Raw genomic sequence first — 19,722 nt, forward strand, 5'->3', positions numbered from 1 at the left:
CAAATAAGACAGTGTTTTTACCTCTATATTTAAAGGCACCTCCTCCAGGATGCCATCCCTGAATAACACTACTCATTCTCTTTCCCAGACACACAGCCAATGACCCCTACTCTTCTGTAATATTGTGTTCTAAATATCTCTCAATTGTCTGTTCTTATGGAGTAGTGGCATGAATAATCCAAAGCATAATATACTTTTTGTTTTTATTTTCCTTTGGAATTCATTATATATCAAAAAGGCTCTTGTAATTGATCCACCTTCCTAAATATAGTTTCCTTTGGAAGATATGAAAATGAATTTCTCTTCCCGGAACATACATTTAACAGAAAGCTAGGGGAGCTAGTCCCCACTAGGGGAGTGGTAAGACATGAACCTGGGGTTTTTAAATTCCACAATAAACTCCCCATTTGGGAGCTGATTAGATTTATGAATTTCCAGGAACTATATTTTTCTGATCTTCCCCCATTAGATTGGGAATTTGGCCAAAATGCAGAGCACATCTCCTTCTTCAGTTGGGGGCTGTGTCTGCTCTTTACTCTGTGCCCCAGGCTGTGAGAACCAGGCCCTAGCCCCTGGAGCTCAGTAAAGACACAGTGACTGCCTTGCCTTCAGATAAACGGAATGGTGGGAGCATCTATCATTGGCAGCTCCTTGATCGGATCCTCCAGCAGATCGTCCTACAGGATGAGAGGGGCGTGGACCCTGATTTGGCACCCCTGGAGAACTTCAACGTCAAAAATATCATCAAGATGTGAGCAGCAGTGACCCTTCTCCCTTCCTTCTTCTTCTTACCCCACTCTACCTCTTCCAACCATGAAACCTCAGCTTTCTCTTCCTAAAGCCAATACTCTCCAAATAGTCTGTAGAATGTTAAATGACTCTCGATTATCCACTTTGAGGTTTATTCACAATGAATGCTTAATTCCAGACTGACTTCCTTTTGCTTCCCCTTCCTACCCAGTACATTTCTGGGTACCTTTTCTACAACATCAATACACATTGTTTGCTCAAACAACACATACTTTAGTACCAATCTGATCCAAATTTCATTAGGGGAGTAAATCTGCTGAAAATAAGTCATATTGTGTTTTTCAAAGCCAAGTAGAAATGGTCATTTTAATTATCCAAAGCTTTGAATTATTTTGTGCCACACTTCTCATTAGCGCAGATAATCGAGAGTTTGCTGCATTTCTCTATTTAGGGAGCCTTGACCAAAATGAGCCATAGGGTTGGGGAATTGAGGTGGGCAGAGGACAACTCCCTCAAATCTCTAGCACTAACATTGAAACTAAGAATGTGGACACTGGTTAGAGCCAAAAGACTAGCATCTCTGCCCATAACAGTATTCTTTCCTCTCTCCCCCAATCACCCTGATGCCAGCTAACATGGAAAAAGAGGGTGGGATATTTTTTTTTTATTTTGAGGGGGGGGGGCAAGTGATAGAAGAGCTAAGATAATCAACCCTGACACTAACTTGCTATGTGACCTTGGGCAAATCATTTAATCTTTTGGGGAATTATTTCTATGGGTTATAAAATGAGAGGGTTAGATAATTTCTAATATTCTTCCTGATTCTGATTTTGGATGAGATAATGAAAATTTGGGACAAACTAGAACCTAAGGAGGTGGATTGGAAAATAAGATGACCAGTCTGGGAAGATTGTATAAACAACTTAGGGGTAGTTAGACTTTAGGGATAGAAATTGAACTGGATGCCATAGGGAACAAGCTAGAGGGGTCAGAGGGACAGACTAAGGATTGAGTAGATATAGTGGGAGGGATTCATTTGGGATATTGTCAGCAGGTGAAAGATAATTTCTTTCCCCAGGCTAGTCAATGAAAATGAGGTGAATCAATGGCGAGAACAGGCTGAGAAATTCCGAAAAGGTAAGCATATTTGTCAAGATCTAGTTTGTTCCTTTCCACCCCAGTCACTCATGTTCCAGAATTCTCCTACCCATATTGGTGACCATCCTATCCCTGTTGGTCCTCTCTGCTCTTCCAGAGCACGCAGAACTGGTGAGTCGGTTAGAACGGAAGGAGAGAGAATGTGAGACAAAAACTATGGAGAAGGATGAGATGATGAAGACTCTGAACAAGATGAAGGACAAGCTGGCCAGAGAGTCCCAGGAACTACGTCAAGCTCGGGGACAGTTGGCAGAATTGGTAGCTCAGCTTAGGGAGTTCTCGGTAAGATTTGTAGGCTGTTACATCCCTTCTAACACATGCCTATAGCATGTAAGTGCACCAGAGTCAATGGTCCAGGGCTGGGGATGAGAAAAGGAATGTACCAGGTCCCAATGAAGAGGCTAAGTAACACTACTGGGGAGGGAGTTAGGGAAAGGAGGCAGGGTTGTGGGGAGCGGGGGAGAAGAAGGGGAGTATTGAGAAAATCTAAAACTGAAGAAAAAAAAAAGGAAGCCCTGGAGGTAACATTGAGATCATGTTGAACACATGAAGCCTCATGGTAGTGTATGTCTCTGTAACTATGAATATCCCATAGGTGTGTTATGTACATGCCTGTCTTTGGAGATATATATACAGGGTGTTTGTTGGATCTAGAAAGAGAGACATGAGGGTAAGGGTGAGCATGGGAGAAAGGTCAGGGTTTAAAGGGGAGAGGAAGAAGAAAAAGATGAGGGTTGTGGAGGGTATAGAATTGAAGGTGCAAATGGATACAAGATGCATGGGTAGAAGTGAAGTTAGAAAAATCATGGACACTACTGTTGCTTGCTACTTTGTTTTCCTTTTGTTTTTCAGACCACTGGTACTGTGTCTTCTCCACCGCCTCCAGGAGGACCCCTCTCACTTCCCTCCATGACCTCCATTGACTTGCCTCCACCTCCACCTCCTTTGCCTTTCTCCTGCAGCCCCCCACCCCCACCCCCACCTCCTCCACCAGGTGGGCCTCCTCCTCCTCCAGGGGCACCCCCTTGCTTTGGCATGGGGATGCCCCCTCCTCTAGCCTCTCTCCCTAGCAGCTGCCCACCCCTCAGGAAGAAATCTATTCCACAGCCTTCCCATCCTCTGAAGTCTTTCAACTGGGTAAAGTTGAATGAGGTAAGCAAAAGGTCCTGGATTATTGCTATATCCATTACCCTAAAATCCCATTAATTGAATAACTATAGTCTGCAGAGCACTAAATCAGGTGCTTTAGAGGAATATGGAAGGTAGGAGGAGGCATTGTTCTGACCTTTGAGGAACTCTTTTCCTAACTGGGGAACCAGGATACATGAGGGAGAGAGATACAGGAACATTTGCAAAGCAATAAAGAAACAAGAGAAAAATACTACAGTAAAAATTTAATGATTAAGTTCTAAGAGGACAAGAAGTAATCCAGTAACCAGAGCTGGACAAGTTTATCAAAGAACAGTTCCTAGAGAATATCAAGTTATAAATTTGAATTTTAAGTAAGAGATAGACATGGAGAAAGGGGAAGAGAGAACCCAAAGTAGAGAGGGTAGTTTGTTCACAGACTTAGATGAGAAACAAGCAAAGTATGCACAATGAAGACATGAAATGACTAATCATTATCAAAAGAAGGAAATACAAGTGTAAAGTGAACAATTCTTGCCCAGAGATAAGGGTAGAAAGACAGTAATCAACTGATTAACAAAGATTTACAAAGTTATTACCATCACTCTCCCCAAACTTTTTGCACAGGGGTCAGTTCACTGTCCCTCAGACTGTTGGAGGGCTGGACTATTAAAAAAACTATGAACAAATCTGTATAGTGATGTCTGGGATAGTGGAGGCTGCAGCACTGGCTGTGATGGGCCTGTCACACCTTGCACAGACCCATCACCGACACCACTATACTGGGCAGCAGTCTACACAGTGTGGAATCCCCTCCCCCAGATCACCGCTTACCATGCTGACATCTTCCATTGTGCAGCCCCATAATCCTTTGTGCAATGCCTCGTTCTTGTTCAGTTACTCTCAGAACAAGGTTCCACACAAAGGATTATGTCACCAGAAGTAGTACTGTGACTCCGCGCTTTAAGGGGCTGCCACATACAGTGCTCCTCTCACTGACCATCAATGAAAGAGGTGCCCATTAGGGAAGTGCGGTGGGGGCTGGATAAATGGCCTCAAGGGGCCCATTGTGGCCCATGGGCCATAGTTTGGGGATCCCTGCTCTGAAGGGAATACCATTGCCAGTGATGTGGAGAATTGTATGAGTCCTTGATAATTTGCTTTTTATTACATAATAATATCTAGCTGTATCCATGAAGGTGCAGGATATCTAGCCCCACTTAGGAGTCCAATCTCATGAAGTGGTTGGTTTTGTCTCATTAATTTCTTTGCTAGTTCTCACACATGCACATGCACACACACACACACACGCGCACGTACCCCTTACCAATTTAATATCTAGAAACACAGTTCAGTTTCATCATTAATGAAATCAAATCATTCGATCAATAAACATTTATTAAATGCCTACTGTGCTAATCACTGGAGATTCAAAGATATAGCCTCAACCCTCAAGGAGCTCACAATCAGATGCTGAGTAGCTGTAGAAGACTTTCATTTATATCATCAGAATAGGGAGGGCTATAATTGGCTGCCCATAAATGCATATACAATAATTTGCTTAATATATATTAATTACTACTTAACTAGTGGTTGCCAATAGTATATAGATTTCTAGCTGTAACTAATTGAAATCCATTGGCCTTCTTACCAGTTGTTAATTGAGTTGTAACTTATACCCAGATTTATAATTAGGAATTGTTTGAGCTATAGCAAAAACTACTGGAGCAATCAGAGGAAGGGAGGATGAAATAACTGTAGAGAACAGCCTGATGGCAGGGTTGGTACAGTAGGAGGGTTGCCAGTGCCAAGAATGTACAAGTTTAGGGCAGCTATGCCCTGGAAAACCTATAGTAGAGAGTAGAGTAGAGAGTATTAAGGAGAAGTAGAGTAGCAGAGTAGAGAATATTAAGGAGAAATGCAGGGACAGCAGTTGCCATGGGGAGAGAGCAGACCCCACTGAATGTTGGTGCCCTGGGACAAAGTCCTGTTTGCCCCACTGGCAAAATCAGGTTAAGATTGTAGTACTTCACACCTAGAAGGAATTTTAGAGAACATCTAGTCCAGCTCTTTCACTTTACAAATGTGGAGACTTGGATATTCCACTGTTTGCTAAGCCTTTTGTTATTTTTCAGCAAGTCATTCAACTGATATTTATTATGCATCTACTGTTTGAAAATCTGTATTAGGAGCTGGGAAAGAACACACTCAAGAACAAATGATCCCTGTCCACATAAAAATAGGGATAGAAGCCAGGAAACCTGAATCTAATACTTTAATTCTCATTAACTTACTGTCTTTTTTTGAGCAAATGACTATTCTTCTACTGTTCGTTCCCTTTGTCCAACGAAGAGACTGGTGAGATGATTTCACCTCACCTAAATAAGCAATCTAGTAGGGGCCATAATGTATAAATAAATTCAAGATGTTCTTAAAGTCCATCATTCTTTGAAAACACCTGAAGGAGTCAATAGACATGATTTGACATTGTTGAATGCACTCTACTCTTGGAACTATAAAGAAAAAAGTAATAGCAATCATTACTAAAGTTTAGGACAAGTATCTCTTACAATCCGCCTCATACAGTGGAAAGACTGCTGGATTTGCTATCAGAAGACCTGGGTTCAAATCCTGACTTTGTTATTTATTACCATTTTGACCTTAGGCAAATCAATCAACCACTAGAGGCCTCACTTTCCTCAACTGTAGAAATGTAAGGGTTGTACTAGATGACTTGAAGATCCCTTCTACCTCTAAATCTATGATTTTATGATTTCTATTTAATTCCAATTCTGTAACAAATGAGAAATACAAATACAAGCAAAGACCTAAAAGAGTTTCAGTTCTAATAGGGGAAGAAAAGATAAGAGGTAGAAAGAGGTGAGTGGGGCATGGTGTGGAGGTGATAGAGAAACAACTCTGGAGGGTCTGATTTCAGGCAAGATGAAAGCTCATCTATCAAGGTCCCCCCCTCTAGAGATAGAGACCAAGGTTCCTATAAGCAGAGGATGAGAGACAGGAAGTAGCATGATAGAAAGATGACTGTGAGAACAAAATTCACAATTTATTTCCAGAAAGATTACTGATTATATCTTACATTCATAATAGCTAAGTTATGAACATTTAAATGATGTAAATTTTACAACTAGGCAAATTTATTTAAGCCATATACATAAAGAGTCAAATAACAAATTGTTGTTCGGTTGCTGTCAACCTTATCCGAATCTTCATGAACCCATTTGAGGTTTTTCTAGGCAATGATGCTTCTCCATTTCCTTCTCCAGCTCATTTTATAGATAAGAGAACTGAGGCAAACAGGGTAAAGTGACATGTCCAGGGTCACATGACTAGGAAGTTGTCTGAGGTCAAACTTGAACTCAGGTAGATGAGTTTTCCTGACTCCAGACCCAACACTGTGTTCACTGCATTATCTAGCTGCCTTTTAAAATAACAAACATAAGGCAACAAAGAGATGAATGAATGAGGCATTTTTTGAGTGCTTATTATATGCAAACCACTAAGCTAAACCACTAAGTGTGGTGATGATGATGATGACAAATACCATACATGGTTATCCCTATAATAGCAAACTCTAAATGATTATTCAAATCCTTTTGTCATACTGGAATTAGACATTATGTAATTGAACCATCACTCTGAGCTCTTTGATCTTTTCATCATAAATAAATCTTTACAGGCTTTAACCTTTTACTATCTATTCATTCAACAAGAATTTGTGAGTCACATATTACTTGCTAGGCACTATGATAGGAGCTGGGGATAGAAAGCCTTTAAATGCCAAAGAAAGGAGTTTTATTTTTATCCTAAAGACAATAGGAAGCCACTTGAGTTTCTTGAATAACATGGTCAGGCTAGTACTTTAGGGAAATACATTTGACAACCACATGAAAGATGGATTTGAGAGGTGACACTTGAAGAAGGGAAACTGATTAGGAAGTGGTAAAGTCCTGAATTAGGGTGATGGTCAAATAATCAGAAAGAATGAGGTAGATGGGAGAGGTATTGTGGTCATAGAATCAACGAGAATAGGTAAGCGATTGAATATGATAGAGGAGCAATGGGAACGAAGGGAATAATGACTTAAGAATGATTCCAAAGTTGCAAACTTGGGTGACTGAATGATAGTATTGCCCTCAGCATAAATAACCAAGTTATAAAGAAGGAATGACTTTGGAGAGAAAAATAATGTTTGCAATATCTATAAGATATCTATTTCATGATATGGAACTTGTGTATTGAGTGCAGAAGAAAGATTACAGATGGATATACTGATCTGTACTGGATCATCTGCATAGAGATGGTAGTTGAATGCAAGAGCTGATGAGATCCCTAAAAGAGGATTTAGAGAAAAGAATGTAGGTCACAGCCTTGGGAGCACTCATATAGAACTGAGATATAGTTGATGATCCAGTGGAAGAGACTAGGAGAAGGACTGGACCCAGAAATATGAGAAGTGCAAAGAGAAAGAAGAATTTTCAGCAAGAATGGTCAGCAGTGATAAATGCTTCCAAGAGATCAAGAAAGAGGATGACTGAGAAAAAGCCAATGGATCTGGCAATTAAGATCATTAGAAACTTCAGAGAGAACATTCTCAATTAAATGATGTCAGAAACCAGATTGCAATTATTCTGTATGTTTTATATATTACTGTTGCTTAGTTGTTTCAGTTGTGTCTGACTCTAGGGTTTTCTTGGCAAAGATACTGAAGTAGTTTGCCATCTCCTTCTTCAGCTCATTTTACAAACAAGGAAAATGAGGGAAACTTGGTTAAGTTACTCAGGATCATACAACTACTAAGTGTTGAGCTGCCCTTAATATATTGCTAGACTTATATTAAGATGACTTTACTAAAACTTGTGAAGAGACCTTGGGGTCCTGAAGGTATAGTTTCTTGACTACTAGACTTGAAGAATGCTGGATTTTAGATAGTATATACTGGGAAGTAATGTCTGTTCTTCAGTCTTACAGTGACAAAATGAAAATATTCTGAAGAATATTATTATGACAGCTGTTTGTAGGATGAATTGGCACAGAGAAAACTTGTAACAATGATGCATGTGTAGCAGGTGTGGGCTAATGAGAGCCTGGACTAGTATGATATGGAAATTGATTCTGAGAATTATTAAAGGGAAAGAATTATTGGATCTTTGTCATAGCATGTGGAAGTAAAACAAAATGAGATAGAAAAAAGAGTAGGGAGATGCCATTGAAATAATGGAGGGGGAAATCAAGAAAGATAGAGATTGAGTGAAGAGAAAGAGAGAGAGGGAGAAAAGATTCAGAGAGTAAAACAGAGTTCAGTATGTTCCTCACCACTCTATTCTTGACCTTCACAATCATCACTCAAGGAGCAATCTCTTCCTACAATATTTAGTCAGAATCAGAAGAGAAAAAGAGGAATGTAGTAATCACCTAGTCCTACCAAAAATTAAATCATTAATTCCTTCTAAAACATTTCTGATAACAATCCACACTTTTGTTCAGATCTCCAGTAATGGAGAACTCACTTTTGAAGCTATCTTTTCCACTTTTGAAAAGTTCTTATTATCTGATATCAAATCCTTCTGCTCCAATTTAAGGCCATTTCCTTTAGACTCATCCTTATCAGGGATGGAGATCATCTAGTTAACCTCTCTTTTTTCCAAGACTTCTCCTTGGAAGTCTAGCTGGGTCCGAAATAATATTGCTTCCTAGAGTTTGTGAAAGGTGAGAGGAAAACTAGGTTTAGTCAGATGTGAATTCTAGATTTAGGGAAAACAGATATCAAAGGGAGGGAGGATTCCCATGGACTAAAATCCCTCAGCCATAAGGCTAAAGTTCCTCTCAGGGAGGAACTTTTGAAGAGATAAAAGAAAAGAATATTGATGAGAAAGAAAAAATGAAATTGGATGTACAGAGAGCAATTCACCAATCAACATAGATTATCTTAAAAGATGTGTAGAGAAGAGGGAAGCAAAAGCAGGTAACAGAGGATGAATGTCAAAAGCACAGGATGCTTCTGTTAAAAATAGTGTCAACAATGCCAAAGTTCAAAATAAGCTGAAGCTGGCAAGGGAAGATAAAATCACCAAAAATGGAGTTTTAGTCTATTTATGAAAGCATAGAGCAACAAGTCATCATTTTATCTGACAGTGAAGGGAGTCCCATGCAAATGCGTAGGCTTGAGATTCGAACTATATTAGCTATAGTTGCAGGAAAAGAGAAGCAATGAATGGATAGGACCACTGGTGGAGGGAAATAGAATGAAGATATCTGGCAACATAAAGAAGGCAAAATTCAATGCCTTTCTTTTAATGCAATTATTCTCTTTTCTTTGCCAAAGACAAAGAAATTACAAAGGAAATAAAAGAACAAAAATGGCAAACAGGAAATTGATTCCCAAAATAAATGAAATAGTAAAAGAGCACCTGGTTGTTCTTGAGTTTTAATCATCTGGCTCAGGAGAACTGGAATCTTAAGTACTGAAAGAACCAGTAGGTATAGTTACTAAGCCCTAGAATATTTGAAAGGTCATGGAAAATGGGAAATGTACTACAACAAGGTCCTAATTAGTTTGAACAATATGGCTATGTCTTGACTAGTAAGAATAACAAATGCCACAAAGTGGTTGCATTACTTGAAATTGCAGTGCATGTTTCTATTGGGCTGGAACCAATTGTCATATTTTACATAATCTTAACTTGAATAGTGTGAATTCAAATAATGTTCAACCATTTTGAGGGATTTGTTATTCTCACCAGTCAGGACATAGCTGTAACACATTGGTGAAGAACAAATGTTTTCAGAAGACGAAGAGAATAAAGTCTGCAAACTATATGTTGGTGAGCTCAACTTCTATTCCTGGCAAAAATTCCAGAATGGCTCATTAGAAATATGGTTAGTGATCATCTCACAAAGGAAATGGTTATTACACATAGCAGGTCATGCCAGACTAACCTTATTTCATTTTTAAAAACAGTTTCCAAACTGTTGGATCAGGGAAATGCCCAAGAGTTCTTAAACCAGAACCCATGGAAGTTGGTTTTTAAAAATATTTTATAACGATTTGAATATGATTAGCTTCCTGTGTAATCCTATATATTTTATTGAATACACTTAAAAGCATTATTGTAAGCAGGAGTTCATAGGTTTCACTGAACTCTCAGGGAAGTCTATGACACCAAAAATGCTAAGAATTCCCACTGTAGATATAATTCACCTAAATTTTTCAAAGCATTTAATAAAATATCTCATACTAGTTTTGTGGAAAAGATGGAGAGAGATGGGTTAGATGGTAGCAAAATTAGATAAATTTGGTACTGATCAAATGACTAGATTCAAAAAAATAGTTATTTATGGTTCAATGTCAACTTCACAGAAGGTTTCCAGGGAATTGTCCCTGACATCATCTTATTAAAGGCATATATGGCAAGCTTCTTAAATTTGCAGATAACACAAAGCTGCAAGGGATAGCTAACCCACTTAATGACCGAATTGATATCCAAAATAATCTTGACAGGCTAGTGCAATGATGGCAAACTGTTTAGAGAGTGAGTGACCAAACTGCACCCTCATGCCACATGTGAGCCACCCCCTTACCCCAGAGAGAGGAGGGAGGAAGTGCTCCAATGGGGCTGCTGGGCAGAGGGGTGAGTGATGTGAAAAAAACTGTCTTCAGGGGCAGTGGAGAGGGGGAAGTGAGCAGTCTCCTCCAGGATGCATGCCATAGATTCATCATCATGGGGCTAGAGCACTGAGCTGAATCTAATAAGATGAAATTTAATCAGGATAAATGCAAAGTCTTATGCTGGAGTAAAAAAATTAACTTCCTAAAAGTAGGATGGGAAAAGCATGTTTTTTTTTTCCCTGAAAAATATCTGGGGATATTAGGAAATCACAGGTTCACTATGGATAAACAGAGCAATACAAAACCAATTAACCACTTATTAAGCAACCATATTCTGGATATTGTTTTAGGCACTTGAATTACAAAGACAAAAAGTTAAAAAGAGCCTCTACTTTTAAGGAGTTTGCATTCTATTGAGGGAAAATACATATTCATAAATAAATAAGTGAAAAAATACAAGGCATTTGTGAAAAGAGGAAGACAATAGTGGTTCTGTGGATCTGAAAAGAGATCATAAATGATAAAAGGTATTATTTGAGTTGAGCAAAAAGACCATAAAGTATATGAAAGGGAGTAGTGTATATGAAGACTAGGAAATGAAATTGGAGTAATTTGTTAAGGGATTTAATGTCAAATAGAAAATAGTAGAGATTATAAGAAGAATAACTTGGAGAAGGAAGAAACTAAGACTGAAGGACAAATAGGGGAATATCTCAATATTTCATGGGTTTTGTGATGAGTAATTAAATTAGGGTCATGGATATGTGTGTAGGGAGAAAGAGGTGGTTATGAGAGGTGTTCTGGTGGTAGAATTAATGAAATTTGGCAACTAATTGGATATGTGGGGTCATGAGGGGTGAAGAATTGAGGATGACTCAGATTATGAACCTGAGTGACTAAAAGAATGGTGACATCTTGTTGGAAATTAGGGAATCAATTAATAAATTGGTATTTATTAAACATTTACTTCTTTGGGAAGAGGCAAAAGATAGTTCTGCTCTCAAGGAATTTTTTCTCAAGAAACCATTGCTAATAATAGTAATAATGTGCATGTATATAATGTGTTTAGATTTGCAAAGTGCTTTACAAATATCTCAATTTATCATCACAGCAACTATGATAGGTGATTATTATTATCTCCATTTTGCAAATGAGGAACCTGAGGCATACAAGTTATAGATATGTTCAGGGTCACATAGCTGGTAAGCTAGGGTGGTAAGAACTTACCTTAGCCTTTATTGACTATAAATTTGGCCTTATTTACTCTCTGCCACCTAATTGCTCATAGAAAGAATCAAGGAACTGATGAATTTACCAATAAGAGTATAATAATGGATGAGAAGAGTTAGAGGGCCTGATAAAGGTGATGATTCAGAAAAAAATAATGAAATCTTAGACTGTGTTGAGTGAGTTTTCAGGAATAAAGAATAATAATATCATTATAATAGCATAATAATATTCCTGACCTAAACAAACTTCTTGAGTACGGTATTCCATCCTGGGTGCCATGTCTTCAAAAGGACATTGGTAAGCTAGAGATCATACAAAAGAAGGCATCTGGGATGATGAAGGAATCCATATCATGTGAGGATTGGTAGAAGGAACTGGGCATGGTTAGCCTAGAAAATGCCAAGGTGACATGATAGCTACCTTCTAAGTGTTTGAATTGTTGTGAAAAAGAACAATAAGACATTCAGTTTGCCAAAAGGCAAAATTGGGAACAACTAGTGAAAGCAGCAAAGAAAGAATTTTAGGCTTGTTGTCAGGAAAAACTTTCTAATAATTAGAGCGGTACAAATGTGGAATGGGCATACTCTGGAGGCAGTAACTTACTTTTCCTTGGAGGTCTCTGAACATAAGCTATGTGAAAATTCATTGGGTATTTTATAGGGGGATTCCTGGAATGGAGCATGAATTGAACCAAATGATTACTGAGGTTTCTTCCATCTCTATAATGTTGTGATTCTCTGAATTGGAGCAAGGTTTAGATGGGAAGTAACTAAGAAAAATCCAGATGTAGCAGGGATCCCTGTTATTAGGTCCTTGCAGTAATTCTCACTGTCACTCCCTACCTTAGCTATCATTCCTTTTCCTTCTCAATCATCTTTCGTCCTAACTCAATCCCTGGCCTTCTCCTGCACTCTCTGCTCGCTCTCTCATATTTTCCCTCTGATCCTTGACCCTGAGGAACCTGGCTTTTTCTCTTTACCCCCTACTCCATCTTTCCCCCATTTCAGCAAATTATTCCCCTTCCTCCAACTCTCTCTCTGTCTCTGCCTCTGTCTCTGTCTCTCTCTGTCTCTATCTCTCTCTGTCTCTGTCTCTCTGTCTCTGTCTCTCTGTCTCTGTCTCTGTCTCTGTCTCTCTCTGTCTCTCTCTCTGTCTCTCTCTCTCTGTCTGTCTGTTTGTCTGTCTGTCTGTTTGTCTGTCTGTCTGTCTGTCTGTCTCTCTCTCTCTCTCTCTCTCTCTCTCTCTCTCTCTCTCTCTCTCCCTCTTTCTCTCTCTCCCTCTCTCTCTCCCCATGGTTATTTCTGCCTCGATAAGAATGTGTCTGTGTTAGGCTTGGCCAGATGCCTAGACCCCTTGCTGCTCCGGACTCCCTGGCCCAACATTCCTAGTGAGGGTCCCAGGGCCTTGGGAAGGCCGCAGGAATGTTCTTACCCCATCCCCACCCCCACTTTCAGCCCAGCTTTTTCTTTTCTTTTCCCAAGTTTTTAAAAATAGAACTGAATGAAAATGTACATTACATTTTCTGAGCTTGCTGAGAAAAACAGGAGAGGTAAGGAAAGGATAAATGGGGGTTGGAAGAGACGAGCAAAGAGAAGGTCTCTCTTCCTGTGTTCAGAGCTATGGGAATTGTGAAAGGTGTCATTTTAAAGAACCAGGAAATATATGAGGGTGTTTAGGGATTCTGAAGGGGAATGACAAAGAAGATGAATCAAAGGGAGAATGATGAAAGACCTTTGGTCAGGGCAGGAGGTGTCTGTCAGCTCTGCTTTAGAACCAGAAAAGATGGTTGAGAGAATACTTCCTCCCCTCTCCTCCATTCCCCCACAGTCATCCCTGGGGAAGCTTGGAAATGAAACCTGTTGCCCTGGAAAAAGAGAAAGCTTGTCATCTCTCAGTTTTCTTTTGATATAAGCTTGGAATCACCTAGAGACCCTACCTGGGAACAAGGAAGGCAATAAATAGAATACCAAGAACCTAGATTGTTTTCTGCCCTTTCAATTTCTTTTCACTCCAGGTATTCAGGTGGAGGGGGGGGTGAGTTTGGTTAAAGGATGAGAGAAACTGTAATGGGGAAATTTAAGGCTTCTGGGAGAAGGTTATAATATAGTAATGGTTACAAATGTGGCTACAAGATTTATATAATATTTAACAATGGCCGCCAAGGAATTTACTTATGAAATTCCTAAAATGAAACACTCAAGTCAGAATGAGGTTTATGGAGGTTTAATCACACTGGGAGTAGGGAAAAGGTTAGGGAGAGAAGGAGAGAAGAGAAAGGGGAAGAGGCTACTCAACCTCTGACCAAGGCAGAGGGAGTTTAGGCCTAAAGGCCCAGGTGGAAAGAACCAGTCCTTAACTCACGTGATCGATCTGAAGGAAAGCTGTCTGCGGGCGTCCTCTCTCTCCAAGCTCCTAACACCAACCCCCCCTAGCTCTCTCCACAGGAAGTTCCGCCAATCTCAGAGGCTGTTCCCTACCTCTCTTCCTGTGTCTCAGAAATCCAATGGTTGGCTCTAGCTTGGCTTAGGACAGCCCAGGTGGGCAGTTAGTTATTTCTGATTAGTCATTGACTAGCGCATGCCCGTGTAGGTGGGTGTGCACAATTTTTGGGTGCTAGACCAAGATGGAGACTTTTAAAATTCACAAGATCCAGGTATTTAAAACACTTTAACCAAAGAGTTAAAAGATGGGCTGAATCCCCTTCTCCTTCTTGCCCCTTATCTTAGGCAATCAGTTGGTTATATAGGCAACTAAATGATGAATACATATCGAGATGATGTAAAAGCAGCTGGATTTGGGATAAGAAAGACCTGTGGCCAAATTTTGCTTTGGACATCAGCTGTGTGATCCTGAGCAAGTCACTTAGTTTCTCTCATTCTTAGTACCTTCATCTGCAAAATGGTGATAATAGCACTTACCTCACCAGCTTGTGAGGATGGAGGGAAGTAAAAATGTGTAAAGCACTTTGTACCCATTCATTGTTGCTGCTGCTGTTGTTACTGTCATCATCATTATCTGGCCAATCCTCTTTCTTACTAAAGGACTAGGGGTAGGTGTGCAGAGAGAAACTGGATATCAGAAAGAGGGTGAGTCAGTGTGAACCCCTGGATTTCCTTAGGAGAGAACCTCATCTGACTTGGGTCATTACAGTCCTTCTCAGACGCAGGGACCTGGGTTACAAGGTCTTTAGAAGTCTTTTTACTAAAGTACATAGTATCAATTCTGAGATGGAAGGTAAGAGTTTAAAAAAAACACTAAGGAAGAAGCAATTAAACTCTTAGAAGAGAAAAATGAAAAGGAGTAGAGTCTTACAATAATGCTTTGGGCATGCCCAAGCATTTTGCTGGGATACAGAGGTTATTCCCATCTGACCAGTGATGGGGTATAGCTAGCTCTAGTTCAATCCAGTATAAATAACCATGGATATATGTATTGGAAAGATGGAGAATATAGAACAGAATGAGAGAAAAAAAGGAGTTTTATAGAGTGGGCAGAAGTTTGAATTTAGCCTTCAGTCAATGTGGACCTTAACTCTGGTACCTGGAGGAATAGTATTCTCTTTCCTCCTCTCCTTTCCTCTCATTCCCTAACTATTCTTTCTTTTTTTTTCATTTTAAACTTTTATATTCTGAATTAGAATCAATACCAAGTATCAGTTCCAAGGCAGAAGACTGGTAAGGGCTAGGCAATGGTGGTTAAGTAACTTGCCCAGGGTCACACAGCTAGGAAGTGTCTGAGGTCACAGTTGAACCCAGGACCTCCCATCTCTAGGACTGGCTCTCAATCCACTGAGCCACCAAACTCTCCTTCCCCCAGTATTCTTCAGCAAGGGTTGGCTATTACTCCTACTGTAATATGAATTCTCCTTAGGGCATGGAGGATAGGTTCTTGTAGTGCCCCCAAGAAGGAGAGAAAGAGTTGTACTGGAGAGTGTAAGAGAGGAACCTATTTTATCCTGAGGGACTGGCTGGAGGTTTGCTTAGAGGTAGTAGTAGAGAGTTTTAGGTATCCTTTGTAAGGAGTGGGGATGGAAGTTCAGCTTCATGGGTAAGGGAGGGTATAGAGAAGAGATAATTTGGAACTAAAAATAAAAATTTAAGATAAGAAAAAAAAGTTCAACCTTGTTATCTTTTTCTCCCTTCTGTGAATTTTAGGAACGAATCTCTGATACTGTGTGGAATGAGATTGATGATCTTCGAGTATTTCAGGTCTTGGACCTGGAGGACTTAGAAAAAATGTTCTCAGCCTATCAGAGGCATCAGGTAAGTCCTTTTGTGCCCCATCAGCTCCTTGCTGTGTCTTCTCCTTACCCTGATCCCTGCTGCTTTCTCTGGACACCTGCCCCCCTCTGCTCTTTCTCCTCTTTTCCATAACCCTGCCAAATTCATCTCTCTGGTACCAGATGACTGTTCTCCCTCTCTCTCTCCCTTCCACCAAACCCCAGGGAAGACCCAGTGTCAGGAGGAAGCCGGCTATTTCTCTTCTAATCCTAGGGATTGGGGATTACACACATAAGCAAAAGGATAACAATAATCTCCCCTTTCCCATGTTTGCAACTGTTTATTTAAGATTTTGATGACATTTAAAGTCATTATCTTCTGTGTTTCCTCACAACAGCCCTGTAAATGGTAGATCTTATATGACAATGAGAGAGTAAAATAATTCTTTGGTGGCATATGTGAAAGAAAGAGGCTAGGACCCTGGAGAGAAACAGAGACTTGGGGAGGTAGGCAGACTGAGAAAAGAGGACTTCTATATCTTCATCTACCTAAGTGAATGAATGCCAGCATAAAAAAAAGATCCATTATTTTCAGGATCAGAGTTTTTAGTGGGGGCATTTGCTTATCCTCAGCACTGTAGTATATGCCATACAGAATATTTCTTGCTTTCTTTGGATGCACAATAAAATGGACTCATATTTGTCTCCCCAAAATAATATTAATAAAAAATTAAGAATGGTAAGAAGAGAGTAATGACTGATTAAGCACCTACTATGTGCCATTTACTCTGCTAAATGCTTTTACAAATATTTTCTTATTTGATCTTTACAACAACTCTAATAGGTGGGTGTTATTATTAATCTCATGTTACATTTGAGTTAACTGAGGCAAATGTAAAGTGACTTGCCCAGGGTTATATAGCTAGTGAGTGTCAAAGGCTCAATTTGAACTCAGGTCTTCTTGACTTCAGGCCCAGGGCTATATCCATTGAGCTATGAACCTGAAAAAATTTTGTACTATCCTTCCATTTACCTGAAACTTGTCTCTTTCTTTTGGTTTCATTTATACCAAGCATGTCAATATTGATGCCACACAATTATTCCAATAGTATATCTCTGGGCGTGGTCATTGGACATGGATTTAAAGTATCAATGTCTAAGTTAGTGCTTATAGAAAGTCTGAAGACTATGGGGGTCTAGAACTTTGTCCAGGTTGTTGATAATAATACCTCATGTCCCTTTCCACTTCTCTGTCACTAACACTACAGAAAGGGAAAAAAGGTTGCCCAGAATGGAGACATGTTTCCTATTTTCCTTTGCTTCATGACATTTTATTGGCCAGAGAATCAAGTGGTCAGTCTAATGGTAATGAATCTCTCTTATTTAATTACTCTGGTCCTCCAGAAGCAGGAAATTTATTGCCAGGACCATACTTGAAGCCTTTTCAGGCTCTAAAACCATCTATAAAATTCAGGGATTAGGCTGGATGGTTTCCTGGGTCCCATTTGGCTTTAGATTCCTATAATCCCTTAATTATATTAATATAGCCTCTGAGATTAAAAACTTCCCCTAAAGTCCCACTCATACCTTATGGTATGTCAGTGACCCTAGGTTCTTGAGGAATTTGTCAGCAGAATCCAAGCTTTGGCAGAGCCTGCCATTAATCTGAAAAAGCTAATAGTATAGTTGGCTGTTGACTGGTTGTCTCTTATTGAGGAATCAGCCTTCCCAAGCTTGAAAAATTTTGTCACCAGATTGGTTTCAGGGTGGCAAATTTAATTTTAAGAACATCTGCTCCATCTGAGAAGGGCTCAGAATGGTTTCAGTGGAGGCAGCAGACAGTAGCATCAACAAACTCATAGATTCTTGAGATGCTGATGATCAGATTAGCCTTTGAAACTGTTGAGTCCACTAAACCCCCTCAAGTATTTTTCATGATTCAATTTAACACACTAATATTTATTAAGTACAAACTATGGATTCAACAGGCAGCTGGGTAGTGCAGTAGATAAAGCTCTGGGTTTGGAATCTAAATAATTAAAATGATTTATCAACATGGATGCAAAAGTGCCAGCTACAGTGATTAAATGCTGCAGACACAAAGGCCAAAGAGAGAGAGAGAGAGAGAGAGAGAGAGAGAGAGAGAGAGAGAGAGAGAGAGAGAGAGAGAGAGAGAGAGAGAGAGAGAGATTCCCTACCTCAAGGAGCTTAGCATAATTTCTGACAGTAGTGCTGCTAAAATACATCTTCTTCATGAAGAGTGATGTTGTTCAATCTTTAGAGTTGTGTCTGACTCTTCCTGATCTCATTTGGGATTTTCATGGAGGACCAGAGTAGTTAAGTAAAAAGAGGCTTATTACCAATAATATAATGTCAAATTGAATTATTAATTGTATGGCCCCTGGACAAGTCACTGGATGATGTTTGTCTCAGTTTCCTCAACTATAAAATGTGGATAATAATAGCACCTATCTCCTAAAGTTGTTGCGAGGATAAAATATTTATAAAGTGCTTAGCAAATGCACATAGTAGGCATTTATAAATGTTTATTTGTTTCCTTCCTGAGTACTACTAAAAACTAAATGGAGTCAGATCTACTAGTGAATTTATGAGCATAGTCATTCCTGTGACCCAGTTGGATGAGTTGAGATGCATGGCTGAGAATGGAACCCGCAGTAACTTAATAGGTCACGATTAGGAAGAGTCTCTCGAGCCCTTCATCTAGCCCCCTAATCCAGGAGCTGGGTTCACTCAAGTTATTGCCACCAAGTGGGAAGCCAAGTATCTGGTTCTCCAATTGCCTCTTTTATTCAATCCCAGTGGAGGTTGTTTGACCTTAACCCTTTTTTGTCCCTAACTGGAGTCCTCTGGATAGGGAGAGAGAGCTGGGGATTTTGCTACCACAGCTCTGCAGCTTTGCCTGTTACTGAGTTCTTTGACTCCATTAAAATTTCATGAAACAGGGGGCAACTGAGAAGCTCAGTGGATTGAGAGCCAGGCCTAGATATGGGAGGTCCTAGGTTCAAATCTGACCTCAGCCACTTCCTAGCTGTGTGACCCTGGGCAAGTCACTTGACCCCCATTGCCTTACCCTTACCACTCTTCTGCCTTGAAGCCAATACACAGTATTGACTCCAAGACAGAAGGTAAGGGTTTATAAAAAATAAAAATAAAAATTTCATGAAACAAAAATGTTATTATAGTCTCAGCCCCCTTAACTTTACTTTAGGGGACATGGGGAAAGTGAGATTACAGGGTCCTGGAAAGGGCTCTAGAACAGAAACCAGAAACAAGCTCAGGGTTTAAGATCTGCTGCTCACATTTTTCAGCTTTGTGACCTTAGACAAATCACATGCTTCTCTAGGGTTGTTTGCTCATCTGTAAAATAGGGTGAATAATATCTGTCCTGCCTAACTTCTAGGTGATTATAAGGAAGGTATGTCTCCTTCCATCTAGACTGAGGGAGGTTAAAGAAGAAGAGGAGGACTTTCCTTTCCCTTTTGTAATGAGCATGTTTTAAACTTGCTTCCAAGTTAATCTTACTTCTTTTGGTAAAAAGCAAACTAGAGAAGAGAGGGGGTCTATTTTCCTTCTAATGAGACATTAATGG

The 19,722-nt window shown here is 39.8% G+C and overlaps 1 protein-coding gene across 5 annotated transcripts in view; it reads left to right on the forward strand.

Moving 5' to 3' along the window:
* The window catches only part of DAAM2 (dishevelled associated activator of morphogenesis 2), a 158,104-nt gene that overhangs the window by 120,191 nt on the left and 18,191 nt on the right, over positions 1–19,722 (forward strand). For all 5 annotated transcript variants that reach the window (XM_056818179.1, XM_056818182.1, XM_056818178.1 and 2 more), the window contains exons 11-15: positions 613–751; positions 1,829–1,887; positions 2,006–2,190; positions 2,761–3,060; positions 16,048–16,155. In XM_056818179.1, coding sequence (XP_056674157.1) covers positions 613–751; positions 1,829–1,887; positions 2,006–2,190; positions 2,761–3,060; positions 16,048–16,155 — 791 coding nt within the window. The remainder of the gene's footprint in view (positions 1–612; positions 752–1,828; positions 1,888–2,005; positions 2,191–2,760; positions 3,061–16,047; positions 16,156–19,722) is intronic.

The sequence above is a fragment of the Monodelphis domestica genome, chromosome 2 (assembly GCF_027887165.1).
Source record: "Monodelphis domestica isolate mMonDom1 chromosome 2, mMonDom1.pri, whole genome shotgun sequence".
NCBI lineage: Eukaryota > Metazoa > Chordata > Mammalia > Didelphimorphia > Didelphidae > Monodelphis > Monodelphis domestica.